This window comes from Malus domestica, chromosome 10, assembly GCF_042453785.1.
Source record: "Malus domestica chromosome 10, GDT2T_hap1".
Taxonomy (NCBI): Eukaryota; Viridiplantae; Streptophyta; class Magnoliopsida; order Rosales; family Rosaceae; genus Malus; species Malus domestica.
The window spans coordinates 23,488,951-23,506,556 of record NC_091670.1 but is presented as its reverse complement, the minus strand read 5'-3'; the positions used below and the strand labels follow the sequence as shown (position 1 = coordinate 23,506,556).

General features: G+C 35.1%; 1 protein-coding gene and 1 long non-coding RNA gene across 6 annotated transcripts; both read left to right on the top strand.

Annotated features, from left to right (window-relative positions):
- The first annotated feature begins 239 nt into the window (after nucleotides 1-239).
- On the top strand, nucleotides 240-3,450 carry LOC103454648 (lysine histidine transporter-like 8). The gene is made up of 5 exons (XM_008394248.4): nucleotides 240-772; nucleotides 909-1,045; nucleotides 1,373-1,800; nucleotides 2,457-2,588; nucleotides 2,807-3,450. Exons 1-5 carry the CDS (start codon nucleotides 381-383, stop codon nucleotides 3,293-3,295), a joined length of 1,578 nt encoding a protein of 525 aa, XP_008392470.3. The 5' UTR covers nucleotides 240-380; the 3' UTR covers nucleotides 3,296-3,450.
- A 1,895-nt stretch (nucleotides 3,451-5,345) lies between these two features.
- On the top strand, nucleotides 5,346-14,043 carry LOC108174124 (uncharacterized). 5 transcript variants are annotated; one of them, XR_003776729.2, is made up of 4 exons: nucleotides 5,346-5,818; nucleotides 12,904-12,974; nucleotides 13,416-13,461; nucleotides 13,793-14,043. It is a non-coding gene; the product is annotated as an uncharacterized lncRNA (long non-coding RNA). The 5 variants fall into 5 exon arrangements; XR_003776728.2 differs by having other exon boundaries at nucleotides 5,347-5,818; nucleotides 13,424-13,461; XR_011572356.1 differs by lacking the exon at nucleotides 13,793-14,043 and having other exon boundaries at nucleotides 5,347-5,818; nucleotides 13,416-13,785.
- Nucleotides 14,044-17,606: the final 3,563 nt, after the last annotated feature.

Sequence of the window (17,606 nt, the reverse complement as noted above, 5' to 3'; positions counted from 1 at the left end):
TCTAGCCCTCTGTTTATATCTTGATCCAAATTTTAAGACAGCATCTTATGACTATACAGTGAAATATACCTAATAATTAATATACTATGGACGCCAACGTGTAGTTTGAATAATAAGGATGTTAGTTGTTAACATATGAAAACAATCTTGTCCTATCCTTTCCAGTGGATTAGAGCAATGATTAGTTCCCAAATATAAGCTAATATTAGGTCAAAAAACTTATACTGAATTGATCTATTTAATTTCCCAGTGTATAGAGAGGTCTCTATATATAGACTAAGGTACGAGTTATTAATGTAAGTGGCTAGCTTTATTTCTTGTGAGAAACTAAGGGAGAGGACGAGATAGAAGAGCTAGCTAGTGAGAGAACTTGAAATAAAATGTCTGAAACAGGAGGTGATGAGATAACCCCAGCCCCAATAACATCGGGGCCGCCTATGCCACCTACAGAAGATCCTCCAGCGTCTAAGTCTCGGGTACAACCACTGCTGATCCCTGCTTCAACCACCACCACCGGTGGTGGTGATGACCAGATAACACTAAAAACCCCGAAAACTTTAACCCCAAAGTCTCGTACTCCACGGTTCATGACACCAATAGGGAGCCCCGTTAGGAGGGCTTTCCACCTCACAAGGCTTGACCCTCAAGATGCTTGGCTTCCAATCACTGAATCTAGGAACGGTAACGCTTACTATGCTGCCTTCCACACTCTTTGTTCTGGTATTGGAATTCAATCTCTTGTGCTTCCTGTGGCCTTTCCTTATCTTGGGTGGTAAGTCAACATGATTAATGAGTTATGGGTATTGCTTTAATTTAACAATTAAACGTTTGTTAGTTAACTTAATATTATTTTTCAGTGTCTGTATTATGGTACTTTTAAACAAAATCGATTTGGTTAATTACCACAGGACATGGGGTGTTATATGTATGACTTTGGCATTCATATGGCAACTTTACACTTTATACTTGCTGGTCCAACTTCATGAATCTCCTGAAACTGGCATCCGTTATTGCAGATACATTCAACTTTGCAATGCAACTTTTGGTAAGAACTACCATTTAATATGTTTAATTAAGCTAAATGCACACTATTCCGAAGTGCTTATATGTAAGAAAACGCTTTTATTCAGTATTGCTTTAATACAAAATTAAGAAAATTTTGTTCTATATTGAACTAGAAATTGTTTGTGAGGAAGCATCAAAAAGTGCTTTTGTAATCTCTAGCACGGTAAAAAAAAAAAAAAAATTAGTCATCTAAAATCGCTTTTGGCACTTCTGAAATTACTCCAAAACAAGCCAAGCGCTAAGAAATTTTACAACCCCTATTCAAAAGTAACTTTTCCAAAACCATCCAATTTTCTCCCTTTCTCAGGTGAGAAGTTATCGAAGTTCTTGGCCTTATTCCCGATTTTGTACCTATCGGGCGGCACGTGCGTGGCTCTGATTGTCCTCGGAGGAGCAACATCAAAGTCGTTCTTCCAAATTGTGTGTGGAGCTACATGCACTGCAAGGCCATTGACACCAGCAGAGTGGTACTTGGTGTTTACATGCGCCGCAGTGATTCTGTCGCAGCTACCAAACTTGAACTCCATTGCCGGAGTGTCTCTTGTTGGTGCCATCACAGCTATTGGCTACTGCACAATCATATGGGTTGTGTCTGTGGATAAGGGTAGACTTCCTCATGTGTCTTATGATCCCTTGAAATCCAACAAAAACCTCATTCACTTTTTTGATATTCTCAATGCACTTGGAATGATTGCCTTTGCCTTCAGAGGCCACAACCTTATACTTGAGATTCAGGTACGTCAATTAATCTCACAGTTTAAGGTGTATAGTAGTGTAATTAATTACGTACACTTGTCAATAATTGCCGTTATCCTTTTTATGTTCATTTTTTTCTCAACGAAAAAAATAATTTATAACTCAATTTTATTTCGATTAAGAAAAAAACTGATAATTATTTTTCTGTAGTTTGTTAAAGAAGGTTTTGAGTTCATATATAACAAAACAGAGTTTTTGTTACAAAAAGAAATAATAGAATTCATTATATTATTGCAAAAAGGAAAAAAAAAATTCATTGTATATCGGGTACAAACAATTGAAGTTCTTAGTATATCTTATTCTTTTGGTTTAGTATACTATAAAGTTAGTATATGTTGGCCGAAGGATAAACAAGTGGAGATAATTTGGTCTAAATCTTTTTAGTGTATCCATGTGAACAAATTATATTAAGCGATCATCCTACTTTTAAGTTGAATATTTTTTTTAAGCAAATGAAAAGAGTACGCCAAATAGTTTGTAAAAATAAAATAATATACAAGGGTTGTATTTAATGATGTTCGTATATGTTTTGCTGATCTTGAGCCAATGATGTTGATATTGCAACTCGATCGAATAGGACTTCTGACTATATTTCACCAATTGCCTTCTAATCGGGGTTTTCTCTTCCATTACAGGCCACAATGCCATCCAATGAAAAACATCCATCACGCGTGCCAATGTGGAGGGGTGTCCAAATTTCATACACTCTCATAGCAATGTGCCTTTTCCCCCTTGCAATTGGAGGCTATTGGGCATATGGTCAGATGGTAACATATCTGACTTTCAAAGTTCAACTTCCTTATTTGTCTGAAAACAAAACTGATATGAAACATATGAAATTTAATCGTCTTTTGTCAGACTGTTTACCGTGTTAGATTTTCCATTCAAATAAATAAAATTAACAGTTTGACAATATGTCAGATGTCTCATACGGGAAGATTATTTAAGTGTTTGTGGACAATACTAATATGCATTTGGTTTGCAGATACCACATCAAGGAGGCATGTTTGCGGCCTTGTACGGCTTCCATATGCGTGACACATCCCGATTGGTTCTCGGACTAGCAAGTTTGTTTGTTGTAATCAATGCTTTGTGCTCCTTCCAGATCTATGGCATGCCGATGTTTGACGAGATGGAGTCACAATACACTAGGAGGTTTAAGAAGGCAGCTCCATGGTGGCTTAGGGCTATCATGAGAGCTATGTATGCTTATGGATGCTACTTCTTAGCCGTGGCCGTACCTTTCTTGGGAAGCATAGCTGGTTTGCTAGGAGGGATATCATTGCCGGTGACATTAGCATATCCATGTTTCATGTGGCTAAAGATCAAGAAACCCAAGAAGTACAGTCTAAGTTGGTGGGTAAATTGGGTATTAGGGACTGTGGGAATTCTTTTAAGTATCCTGTTGATTGCTGCTGGTGTTTATGTTATAATTGACACTGGTATTACAGTGAGCTTTTTCAAGCCTCAGTGATTGCCAAGCAATGTCAAACGATGACATGTTGTGTCCGGAATTCTAAACTCTAGCTACTAATTATTCTCCCTTGAGCCAAAAGCTTAAGTAGCCTATGTAGTTTTCCTGTGGATGTTTAAAGAATGAAATTAATATTAGAGTGAATTGTTTCCACACATATTAGTTTTGGGATTTTGGTTGCTACCAACCCCATCTAAACAGAATTCGATTCTTTTTTATCCAAAGAAGCTGCTACATAAAGTTATAAAATCACAGTACAAGAGCATAAAGATTGTAATCATGATAAGGCACCGAGAATAACCCCCTCTTTTTTGTTTTTTTTGGATGAAATTCGTGGGTTTGAACAACATCTTCATGTACAAATCCCAAAGGCAGAAATAGACAGAGTCCAAACCCTACCAGGGGACCAGCCCAAGAGATGATACAGTGAAGAGTGATTCTATCCACACGTAGAGTAGTTTTTGTACATCAAGTTAAAAAATTATTCAAAGACAATATATCTTTCCACAAAATGACCAAAAAATAGCAAAATGTTTTTTTTTTCTTCTCTTGAACACCTTTCTTTATTTACAAAATTTAAATTAAATGAATTTAAAAAGAAATTAAGAGACAAATAAATAAGGGTGTTCGATGTCTAAAATTGGTTCAACGTCAAGGTGACCTTTCTAGATTGAGGTCATGCAATTCTGAAAGCATCTCGGCGTGACCCGACATCTCGTACTCTAAAGTTCCGCAAAACATGATCTCATTTGATCCTTAGTTGATACATAGGATTTGGTGATGATCTGAAACGTTCCTTAAACTGATATGGAATGTCATAGCTCATTTAGTACTAGAATTCTCTTTAGTGATCTCCACGTGACTTGGAGTCAATTGGACTCCAAGTTTACCCCGGCTCTTACTTTCTAGGTATATCGAATACGGATCGAGCTAATGTGGGCTTTATCAGCTAATTAGCGAAGGTTTATGATGTTAACAAAATTAAGATGACTAGTCATTTAACTAGTTTATTGGAGTTTTATTTTTTTGTATTTTTTGCTGAAGTAGTCTAAAAGCCTCATTTATCTAGGCTATTGGAGGTACTCTTACAGTAACTAGTTAGATTTGACTAAGAAGAGAGAAAAAGTTAATTTTTGGTGTTTTTTATTTTTTCATTTATTTTTTTATTTTAACATACGATATCATCTACAATATCTACACTAAAAATGGCTTGAGTTCGAATTTCGTGGATGGTGAATTCGATACCAAATTAGGCTGCCTATTGTGGGACTTAACTGAATTCCTCCTCCTCTTAGTGTAAAAATATCGATGTACTGAGAAAAAAAAAAAGTGTTTGGGTTGTTAAGTTTGTGGGTTTCAAGAGAAGAAAAACGGCTTGGGTTGTTAAGTTTTGGGAAAAAAAAATAATATTAAAATATTATAACTAAATTGTATTGTTGTAAGTGGTGGCTGACCAGACGTTGTGTCATTTGACTGCTACAATAACAAAAAATTAACTAGTATTATTGGAGATACTTTTAGCTAAACACTTTCAAATGTTTTGTTTCTAACAAAAGTAAAATACTTCTGAATATAAATGCTTCCTACTATCTTTGCTCAAAAAAAAAAAAAAAAGAAAAAAGAAATGCTTCCTACTAAAACACATCCAACAGATTACACTATCCATGTATTTTGTTAACCCTATTGATCCTACAACAAAACATTATATTTACCACGACAATTTTATCACGGACTTCAGAAGCTCGTGGTAGAAGGGAATCAATTATCACAGTCTAAGTCTCCCCGTGATAAATATGATTAATTCATCACGGTTATATTCGCGCCCGTTCTTGAAATTAAAAATCACCATGTGTAGTGCTTGTGGTGATTAACTAAAACCACCACACCGCCTTTCTAAATTTCACCACGTATCTTGACCGTGGTTGATATTTTTAATGTTTTTTTTATTTTGTTTTTGTTAGCCCCTTGATAATATTTGGGATATTAAAATTATTTGCTATTCCCCCGCTTGCGCCTTAGTTGTGTGATATTAATTTTTTTTCCCCCAATTGAGGGATAAAAGTCTTGAAAACTGAAAACCCTAACTGTCCATCATTTTTTTATTCACCTTGAGTCCCGTGCTCAGGTTTCGTTTACCTTGTCTACCAATTTCAAATCAGACACCATCACTCGACTCTTCTCTCTCCCCTTCTTTCTCTTTGAGACGAACGTCCAACTTCCCTCTCTCACCTTAATTCTCTCTTTACCTATTCTCGTATCCTCTCTCTTCCTCATCTCTTTTACGCAACAGCGACGTTGTCCACAAGTCACCAACGACCCTCAAATTATACCTCCAGGATGCTCTTCATGTCCTCTTTCCAACCCCTGAGTTAGTTTCTACAAATTTGTAGCCGAATTTCCTCAATTTTAGATCCAAGAAATGGTGACCGTGGGTTTTTCTGCCAATTTCCGGCCAAGCTTGCCAGAATTGGACCTCGACCCAACAGGTAAAAATGATCATCTCCTCGTGGGCTGTCATCCAGTGTAAGTGATTTTCCAAAATAAAAAATTTCAGTTTTGGGATTTTTGTAAGTTTTCTAATTTAGTGTTAGTTCTTACTTATTTTTAGTGTTAGTTGATACAGATTTATTGTTAAGGCTGTCTTCGTGTTTGATTTGATGGGTTGCTTTAGTTTTCTTCTGGGTTTTCTGTTTTGCCTTTGTATTGGTGGTTTCTGCTAGTTTTGGTAAATATATAGCATGTATGATGAAGTTGATTGTGGTAACAAAGTGCCTACCATGTGTTTGAAGGAATGCCAGAGTGGGTATTGGATAAAGGGCGTGTCTTGAATCTTGATTGAAATCCAGAATCAATGTGAAGAAGTTTATTTCTTCATCTGGGCTTTTTGCTTCGAGTTCCTTCTGTGGATTAGTGCCCTTTTGGAGGATTTTTGAATTCATGTAAATAGTGGGAAAATGGGTTTCCCGTTTGAAGCTAAAAGAAGCTGGTAAATAAGCTCTTATTATTACTTTGGGACATTGGTTGAATTGCTTCAATATTGAAATTGATTTACCTTTGATATGATATGAAAGAGTTGGTCTTAGTTTATTGATTTCATGTATTTAGTGGAATTTAGAGGCATCGTTTAGTTGATCTGAACTCGCTGCATGCTTAAATAAATGGGTTTTTCCTTTACGGTGAATTCCTTTATTTACATGAGCTAGTGCCTAGCGATTAGGCTAATGTGTGATCAATGAATTTTTGGATGTGTTTTTCTATAAAGTAAGACACCATATCCCTCTTTTCCATTCTCTCTGTTTAGGAAAGATATGGTGTATCCGTCCTTAATGGATATATGTTTAACATCAAGGCTGCTCTGAGACCAAGCCGAAGCTGATGTTCTTTGTTTTTTTTCTTGGTTTTTAATAGCATACTTCTATTAGGTCTTCAAGAACTTTGATAAATATCCAGACTGAGTATGAGTGTAAGAAAGAGCTTATGGAATCTCATTTTGTAGTCTTGAGTTTCCTCTAGGCTTGGCAAACGGGTCGTGTCTATTGTGTTCGTGTCGTTTTCGTGTAACACTTGTTATCTTAACGAGTCATGTCGTGTCACACCTGTTATCTTAACGGGTCCTTAACAGGGGTAAAGTGACCCGACCCGTTAAGAAAAAATATTTTTTTTCTTAAATTTGCACATACCACACATTGCCACATAAATATTACTTCAAACTATTAAAACATATTTGTCGTTTAAGTACTACATCTACACTCGAAAATAAGAGCCTAATAAACAAACATCCATACACTACTAGTCTTTGACAAAATATTAAATGTGCAAGGATATGCAAAATGAAAGAGTTTTTGTCTTCAAGGTTGTGAAACCTTTCTCAAAAGTTTAAACCTTGCCAATAGAACTCAAAGCTTGCATGTTATTCTTTTTACAAAATCCTCAATTTTCATTGATCATCATGATATAAGATTTTGTGGTATCCACTAGTGTAAATATTTTAAATTGAAGATCGAATTCATTTGTATTCATATAGGGTCAAGGAGTGTAGTTGTAAAAAATCATCAAAATCAGAGTTAAAATAACCGTTAAATCGTGATTTTTCGTTAATAACCGTCAAAATTTTTTGTCCTGTTACTTGATATCTTAATGTTTATTTTTTTCCGATTTTTGGCATATCCGATCTTCAAGCATATACAAACAAGTTTGACAGTTGGATTGTTGAAATTAGTTTTGTAGAATTCATATCTCATCAAAACGATAGATTCACTAATAGTTAGAGTTTATTTCTACTTTCATTAAGTATAACAGAAGATTTTGTGTTATCCACTAGTTTAAATATTTTAAATTGAAGATCGAATTCATTCATTGTATTCATATAGGGTAAAGGAGTAGCTGTAAAAAATAATCAAAATCGGAGTTAAAATAACCGTTAAATCATGATTTTTCGTTGATAACCGTCGAAAAGTTTGTCCCGTTACTTGATCTCTTAATGTTTGTTTTTTTGCAATTTTTGGTGTATGCGATCTCAAAGTATATACAAACATATTTGATTACTATATACGTATGCGATCTTAAGAGTTTATTCATACTTTCATTAAGTATAATATAAGATTTTGTGGTATCCACTAGTGTACATATTTTAAACTGAAAATATGACTTTAGCCCCTGAAACTCAAGTTTCTTTACATAAAACCCGACATAGCTTTTTTATCTGAATAAAACCCAATGACTAGGCTCCACATAAGCAAATTCATTAATTTTGTTTGCCTTTACACATTTTACATTTTGCAGCTGCCTAAAATACCCCTAAAAACAGTTTTAATGTAAACATTTAATTCTATGCAGATTTGAAAGGAGAGATTAATGGAAAAAATGCATTAATATTTAAAATAATAATATGTCATAACAAATTGTTTGTTAAGGCAAAAAAGAACTAATAATGTTATACTTTCCTTAAGATTTCGTAATTGTTTTTCAAATTTGCATAAAATTAGACAATTTTAATTTAATCTTGCCATTTTCTTACCAAATGAAAATATGAAAGAGCACTATAAAATAATTTAGCTATATTTAAAAAATATAGATAAATTATTTGGACATGTGTATTAGCAATAAATTTGCCCTATATTTGTAATGATACATGCAAAATAATTTACTTATAAAACAAAAAATGTTATTTGATTTCAAAATAAATTTATCTATATTTTATATAATAATATAGGTAAATTATTGCACACATATATATTAGTAGTAAAATGTGCCCAATATATATAATAATGCATGGAAATAATTCACCTACAAATAAAGGAAATTTGATTAAAAAATAATATATATACTACTTTTTGTTTATAAATTTCAATTTCTTTTTTTATATTACAAACATAATGTACCTACAATATAATTTACCTATTGTTTAATCTTATAAGAAAATAATGTAGCTACTGTTTTATTTTTATTTTTTTTTGTCGAATATCTACTATTTTATTTTAATAGAGATAATTTGTCTTGGTTTAATTTTTACGAAATAATTTAGGCACTGTTTAACTTTACCAAAATAATGGAACTACTATTTTAATTTACCTACAAAATAAATGCTATTTGATTCAAAATTAATTTACTTATATTTTACATATAAATATAGATAAATTATTTTTAACAAGCATATATGATAACAAACAAAAAATGCCTAATGTATGTAATAATCTAGGTAAAATAATTTACCTACAACATAAAAGAATATTAATTGGTTCTTTGTTGTTTTTATCAAACAATATTATTATTTGATGCAAAATAACTGATTGTACAAAGGATTTTTTTTTCCATACGAAAAATGTGCCCATAATTGTTTATGAACATGGCTAAATTAATATATATATATATATATATATATATATATATATATTCCTAATATTTACCATACAAGAAAGGTGAAATTTTCCATATGGGTTAATTACTAATCATAATTAGGGTGAGTAATAATATTTATTGAGATAATTAGGGCTTTGTGGCATAAGTTGTAAATATGTGATAATAATTGGTTATATATTTGTCTACATGATACTCTATTTGAAATTTGGGTTTTATTTAGATATTTAATATTATGTGGGTTTTTGTTTGGAAAATAAGAGTTTCAAGGGTCTTTTTCTAAAGAACCCTATTTTAAATTGAAGATTGAGTTCATTCATTGTATTCATATAGGGTTAAGGAGGGTAGCTGTAAAAAATCATCAAAATTGGAGTTAAAATAACAGTTAAATCGTGATTTTTTGTTGATAACCGTCGAAAAGTTTTGTCCCATTACTTGATCTCTCAATGTTTGTTTTTTGCAATTTTTAGCGTATGCGATCTCGAAGCATATACAAACAAGTTAGATGGTTGGATCGTTGAAATTAGTTTTGTAGAATGCGTATCCTATCAAAACGATAGATTCATTAACACTTACAAGTTTATTCATACTTTCATTAAGTATAACATAAGATTTTGTGCTATCCACTAGTGTAAATATTTTAAATTGAATGTCGAGTTCATTCATTGTATTCATATAGGGTTAAGGAGTGTAGATGTAAAAAATCATCAAAATCGGAGTTAAAATAGCCGTTAAATCATGTTTTTTCATTGATAACCATAAAAAGTTTTGTCCCGTTACTTGATCTCCAAATGTTTGTTTTTTGCGATTTTTTGATGATACGATCTTGAAGCATATACAAACAAGTTTGACGATTGGATCGTTGAAATTAGTTTCGTAGAATTCGTATCCCATCAAGTTCAATGGTGTGTGTATATATATATATATTTATTAAGTAGATTTAAATTTATTTATTTTATACGTATAACACTTAAGAAATTGAATGATATGTATATTTAAGCCGATCCAATGATCACCAATTTTTAATATTTAATTATATATATATATATATACATATATATAATTATTATAGTTTTTAGGGGTATAAAATTGTTAAATAAATATATATAATTATTATAGTATTTTTTTAGGGTTATAAAATTATAAAATTAATATTTTGCTTATCATGTATCATGTATCGTGTTACCAACATGTATAACCGAACCAACGCGTTATCTTAATAGGTGCTTATCGGGTTACCTAATAATGATTTGATTCGTTATCGTGTCGACCCGAACACTTGTTAATTTTGTGTCGTGTCGTGTCGGGTTATCGGGTCGTGTCAGAAATTGCCTGGCCTAGTTTCCTCTAAAGTCCATATATTATTGGTGGATATAATTGTATATGATGGATCTTAAAACACCGAGTTTTTATTTACTTTAGTTTATACACTCCAATGCATGCTAGTTTAGGTAGTGCATAAATGTGTAAAAGTGGAGTTAAATCTGAGTCTACTATTTGTACTATATTCTTTGAATGCAGCTTCTAGAGGCCTGCTAGTTTAAACTTTGAACTTTTTTCACACTGACAATTGAAATCATTGAGTTAAAAAAATAATAATTGTGTTCCCCTCATGGGGAATAATGTAACGACCCGTCCCCAATTATTATGATTTTTATAATTTTAAAAAGTGAATTTATGAAAATGCCTTTCGAGACAAAGTGTTAACTTTTGTTGTTTGCCGTGTCGTATCATGTAGGGTTCATTTTCTTCACGTATACTCGTAGTACTCGTCGCTACGAACGCGTGGGCGTGAACGAATCGTGATTTGGAGTTATAACGATGGAGATATTAACAAATGAAGTCGAGGGTAAAATTGTAAATTTATTTACTTCTAAAATGCTCTAGATTTTTGGAGCAAAATCTGATGGAGCCACATGTGGCCCATATTAAAAGAAAGAAAGATGGTCGGTGGAGATGAAGGATAAATGAGAGAAATGAGGGAGGAATCGGACCAATGAGGAAGGGAAAAAAGAAGGAGAACCAATGGGAAAAGAGGAAATGAGGAAAAATGAGGGAAGAGGAGAAGGAGGAGAACCGAATCAGTTTCCCCTTGACCCGTGACCCGGTTGTGACCTGTGAATTGAGCTGATCTACCACTCCTAACCATCATCTTTACCCTTCCTCTACCATTTCCACATCAAATTTCAGGAGATTATGTCCAGAATTGGGAAGAAATATATGGATGGGTGCGATCGCTTCGAGGTGGCGATCCATCAAATCCGAAGGTAACTCCATCAACCACCACCAACATTAGACTCCTCTTGAGTTCAGGAATGAAACCCAGTGGTTTGTTGAGGCGTTGGAGTGATTTTGAAGGCCGAATCAAGAATCACCCTTTATAGGGTTTCCGGCGGGTTTTCGTGAAATTGGGAAATTTCCTGGTCAAATTGGCTTTAATCACAAGTATTAAAGTTGCTCTATTCATGGAGATCTTCATTTCTGTGAAGTTTGAGAATTTTTAAAAATAGTTGAATTTTCCGGCAAATCGGAGCAGCCGATCGCCACCTTCTGTGGCGCGTGGGCCGAGGCATCCCCTGACCTTCCTAAGCTAAATTTGATTCTCTAATTTTGTATGTGGAGTCCAATTGATGAATTTTCGTCATTTGAATGCAGTTCAATTAAGGTCCGCCGTTTGATTATTATTCCGTCATTTGAACGCAGTTCAATTAAGGTCCGGCACTTGATTATTATAGCAATTGACAATCCGACCGTTGGATCATCGCCAAACTTTGATACGTTATAATACGTAATATTTGAGGACATTAGAAACTTACGGATCGAGAATTTGACGTATGGATCTTCCCAAATAGGATATGTAAGTTATATGTTCTATTAATAAGAATTCTAAGACATGATTTGATAATTATTCTAGGCGCCAATCGTTCGTCATGCCTTAATGTTTATGCTAGGGAGTTGTAGCACGGACTCCAAGTGAGTAGGTTTTTGGTTTTCTATATATACGTATATATGCTTTACATTTTCCCAGATATTTTTAAATGCCATGTCATGCTTGCACTCCATTTTATTATATGCATTAGCATGTGTATGTATAATATTGTATGACGTTGCGAAGGCCAGGTAAGTTTCAGGTGAGTACTATGTGATGATAATGGTTGTATTGTTTATGATTATGCGTAGATGCATTTAGAGCTCATTATCCTTCACCCCGATGTTAGTGCTCCAGCCCGTGGCCAGAGCACAGTCCTTCATGTGATGTTCACCTCATGCGCCGCACGCTCACCTTGGATCCAAGTTTGGTGCACAACCCTATCGTATAAACCACATTAGGTGGTTCCGACTTGTAGGTGACCTGCAATTATTCGCACAGCCTTCACGTGATTGTAGCACTTGAGCGTACTTATTTACACCCAGCTCCGTCGTATAAACCACAATAGGTGGTTCCGATTCATGTGCATGAATTGGTTAATGAGTTATAGGTTCAGCCGTACAGGTCACGTTAGGTGACTTTGGTTGGCATATCATTTTACATTGATTTATTTCACCTGGCTTACTTATTTCATTGCTGAGATACTTGACATGGCATATACTTGGTTTTCACTACTCTCGAGTATGATTTCTATATACGTATGTATTATTATTTTCTAGGAAATTATACGGGTTTTATGGCGAGGGGTTATAACGTTTTCAAAAGGTTTTTATTAAAAACTTTATTTTCAGGTCCACTCACCCTTGTTTTTGCGCCCTTCTAGGTTTTAGCTGCTGAAAGTTCACATTGATGAGGATTCTTGGCAAATCTCAGTATAGGTGGCTACCTCCGAGGGTATGATTCTTATCCACACTACTGTACTTTACTTATACTCTGACGTCGCGTGTGAAATGGGTTCATTCCTGCTCACAGCACACTCTTGTCTTTATGTACTTTTAGATTTAAATTTATTCACATTTCCCACATAATTATATTTTATAGCTTCGTCACCTTTCAGGTGTCGGCCAGCACAACTCGATTAAGAGTCCTAGTGGATATTCTGGGTTGGGGTGTGTCAAATAAACATATTCCATTCCCAACTTGTGATTCTAGTTTCCACTTCTTGGTCCATAATCATCCTTATCGTCGAATTGTGAAGTAGTCGTCTAATGAAATTAATATTTCAAGTCTCAAAATTTGATACGTTCTAGCATTTTTCTCCACATGTAGTTTTTGAATGTTTGATTTTATAATACAAATTTTCAGTGATGTTTTCTAAACCTGTGGTTCTTGTAGCTTTGCAGTTTACCATTTTTATTTGCCCAAAGAACTTGCAGACAGGGTAAGAACTTGATATTGATTTCTGGGCTAATAATGATTTAGCTTATAGCATTGGTTTGGTTCCTATTGTTTATGTTTATAAAAACAAAATCTTTGTTTATGGTATTGGGTTGGCTAATCTTGTATGGTATATATTTGCAGAAATATGTATGTAGTGGCTCTGTTTAGCAGGTTCATAATCTATCATGTGTTTATCTTTTCTCAAAGGACCCCCCTTAATATATTTTTTCAAGAGTTCTATTCACTTTTCTTGATTGAGATCAAATGTATATTTCTACCTATACAGATACAAGATTTTTTTTTTCTTGATCCATATGCTTATGTCCATGCAGATAGAGAGAGGCAACAATTGCTGAGGCTCAAGCATTAGGGGCAGTAGTTCGCTCTCAAGGTCCTTTGTTTGGATGGTGTTCAAATAAATGTGAAGTCTTCAAAGTGACAATGTCCCTGGTTGTTGAAGGTCTCTAGATAGTTTGGTATTTCTTTGTATATCTCATTGTTTTTTTGTTAGCTTTAGTTTAGTGTGGGATTGTAATGTTTGAATCTATGAATTTTTTTTATTTAATTGTTATATTGTAGTAAATGCGTAATTTTGTTTATAAATATTATATAATACATTATTAAACATTTTTTTTTGGAAATTTTTTTTATAACGGGCATTAGCTGTGACCAATTTGTAATCCACAACAGTTAGAGTGCACGTGGTGTTAGATCTGCTTCTACAACGGGCACAATCCGTGATTATATTACAATTGACAACGGGCATAACTCGTGGTAGAATCTGTGACTTTCTATCATATCCAGATTATTAAGGAGCACAGTATCCGTGATGGATTGCAATCTACCACGAACATCGACCGTGATAGATGAGTTTTTTTCTACTAGTGTATGTTGGCTAAACATCAATAATGTACTTACTATTTATGGATTGGTACTCAACACCGGCTGCTGATGCCCTACCATCAAGTTGTGTAACTTGTGCAATGTATCTATCAATATCTGTAAAGGTGATAAAGTTCACCACTCATGCAGGCCACATTACCCACAAACCCCAAATACTCAACACATAAGCGAATGTGGAGTGGAGTGACTAGAGCTTATGCACTCGCAGCCATGTGTTTTCTTCCTCTGGCCTTTTGTGGATTTTGGGCTTTTGGCACAAAGTAAATAAGTGAAAATTCATTTTCATTTATGTTTAGTTACTTAAGTCATAATTAATCTTTTGGTATGATCATCAAATGTATTTTGATTTATGCAGGTACCTACTTTCTACAGAGGATTATTGATCTTAGTTTCACAATTCCATGAACATAAAAACACTTCAAGAAATTTTCTTGGACTGATTTGCATGCTTATGGTGATACACTGCTTAAGCACATTCCAAAATCTATGGCATGGTAGTTTTTGATAAGCTGGGGTCAAAGTACACTATCAGGAAGAACAAGCCGTGTTCAAGGTGGCTTCGCGTCGGCCTAGCTTTACGCATTTTCTTAGGAGTGGAATTTTTCATGGCAGTGGCTTTTCCATTTTTGGTAGGCCTGGCACCTCTAATCGGGGGGTTGACATTGCCTTTGGCATATGCTTATACCCGTGTTTCATGTGGATTGCAGTAAAGAATCCAAGGCAAAAAGGAGCAATGTTGTGGAATAACATGGTACTTGGATGCTTGGGCTCGGCAACTTGGAATTTACCTGACAAAGGTCTAAATCCCAACTCATATTGAAACTAAGCTACGTATAGCACTGCTACTGGTATTTTAACCATTAGATTAGATTTCTAAAACTAATAGATCTTTTCTTTTCAATCTCTACCACTCATTCTTCGTACCACTAAGTGCTACGTAATATTGAACAAAAATTGTTGACCTTAATGACTTCTTTGTCAGCTTTAATTTTTTAGGCTTAAATTTCTAAAAGGACAGAACTTGTTTGGATCAATTATAATTTAATTTTCATGGTATAAGAAAGTGGGAATCTTCTGTAACGTGAAGTATCAAAATAAAGGGTAAAGTGAATAGTACCAGAATTGACTTTTTAGTGTAAAAATGTAGTTTTTCGTTAAAGTGAACAGTACCGGGAGCTTTTCGTTAAAGTTCCCATATAAGGTTCGACAACAGGTTTAGAATTAGAAGTATCAATTGGGATTATGTTGTGGTCCAAAATGGCAACATTTTTTACGTGGGTGGCAGTCACAAAGGTTCCAAAATAGATTCTTGTGCTTAACTTGAAACTATTCTGATAAAGTTTGTTGATTTTCAGGTTCAAGTGCTTAATCATACCCTTTGAAACGAGTGCCAGAAGAAGTAGTCCAACTAGCTCATTGTGGATACAAATTTCCGCCTTCTTCTTCTTGGACGAAATTGCACTTGCAAAACAATTAACACCTAAGGCCAAAATCAAGAACCTCACGCGCCCACGATGAATGAGGGAGGATTTGGCCGAATAACCTCCGATACCAAAGTTAGAATTTGAGAGAAAAAATGTGTAGAGAATTTTAGGAGAATAATGAACTTAGGTTTTTGGAGAAATGAGGAGCTATATATAGGGATGTGGCCAACCCCTATTTGGAGAAAAGGGCTCCGGCCACTTATGGTGGTTTTTGGCTCTAATTGCAAGATATTATGTCAAAATAATATCTTGCAATCAACTAGGAAATTAATTAGAAAATTAACCAATTAATTTTGGTAATTAATCCTAATTTGAAAAGATTAAATAGGGGTTACCTTGTAGGGAGGATTTGATGAGGATTGATGAAATAAGTTTTGAATAAATACCTATTTTGATCACTTTTGATCATGTTTGAGCTGTTATTGTCCGCTGCTTGCGCGTGGGAATCTGGGTGTGCCTTGAGGGTAATTTTGTCATTTTACCCAAAAGTCCATGTGTCGCCTCCATAATTTTCTTGATTATTTTTGGTTCCACAAATGCCCTCACACATGCTGGGCTGCTCGCAGAAAAGGGCAGCAAGTGTAGAGATCTCCAACTTTGATGCAGATTCCCACTTGGACTTGGAATTAGATTTTTCTATGAAAGGGAAATAAATCGCCTCCGAAGCCTATTTAAATTTACCTTAAGTAGGAGATTAAATCAACTTCGGAGGACAATTTTTTATCCCTATAAGAAAGAGGGAAAGCTAGAGGATATTTGGTCCCCCTCCCCTAGCTCTCTTCTTTGCTTGCCTGTGCAAAGAACTGTCTTCCTTTAATTTTTTTTTATTATTCTCTGCTCCGCACCGATGTAAGAAAAACTTAATTTCTTTGTCTTATTCTTGGGTGGTGCTGCCACGAGGCGGTCGTCGGGGTGGTGTGGCATATCAGCTGGCAGGGGCCAAGAGTTGGCTTAGCACAGGTTGAGGAGGTGGTGTGACAGGGGCCACAATTTGTGTTGCTCGGCTTGACTGAAGTTAAGGGCTGGCTCGGAATAGGGTGAGGTAGTGGCATGGCATGGCCCATGGTTTGGGCTGCTTGCCAAGAATGAGGAAACTGCTTGAGTTTGATTTCTCAACTACCGTAGATGGAGCAATCAAGGACAGAGCTGCCAAGATTGGAGCTGCTGAAGACAAAGTGTTGGATGAGCGAATTGTTGAGTGCAAAGTGGCTGCTGCCCCCTGACCATTTGCTGCTTAGCTGGACTTTGAGTATTCAATCTTTTGAGCTGTGTGGTATTCTCGCACTGGAGAGCAATTAAGTTATCCTACCACGCTAGTGAGCAAACCCAAATGGGTGTCGGGGAATTAGTTTACCCTCTCGCACTGGAAAACAATTAGTTTATCCCTTCACTCTGGAGAGCATACCTATATGGGTGTCGGGGAATTGGTTTACTCTTTAGCATTGGAGAGTAGACCCAGATGGGTGTCGGGGGATTAGTTTACCTTCTCGTACTAGAGAGAAATTAGTTTATCCTCTCGCATTGGAAAACAAACCCAAATGGGTGTCGAGGAATTGGTTTGCACTCTTGCACTGGAGAGCAATTAGTTTATCTTCTTGCACTGGAGAGCAAACCCAAATGGGTGTTGGGGGATTGGTTTACCCTCTAGCACTAGGGAGCATGGAAGTTGTTGTCATGAGTGCAACTAAGGAAAGTCGGACTACTGGACAACTGAAATAATCCTCAGCTTGCAAGGTCTTGTTTGGCGATTTGGTTAAGA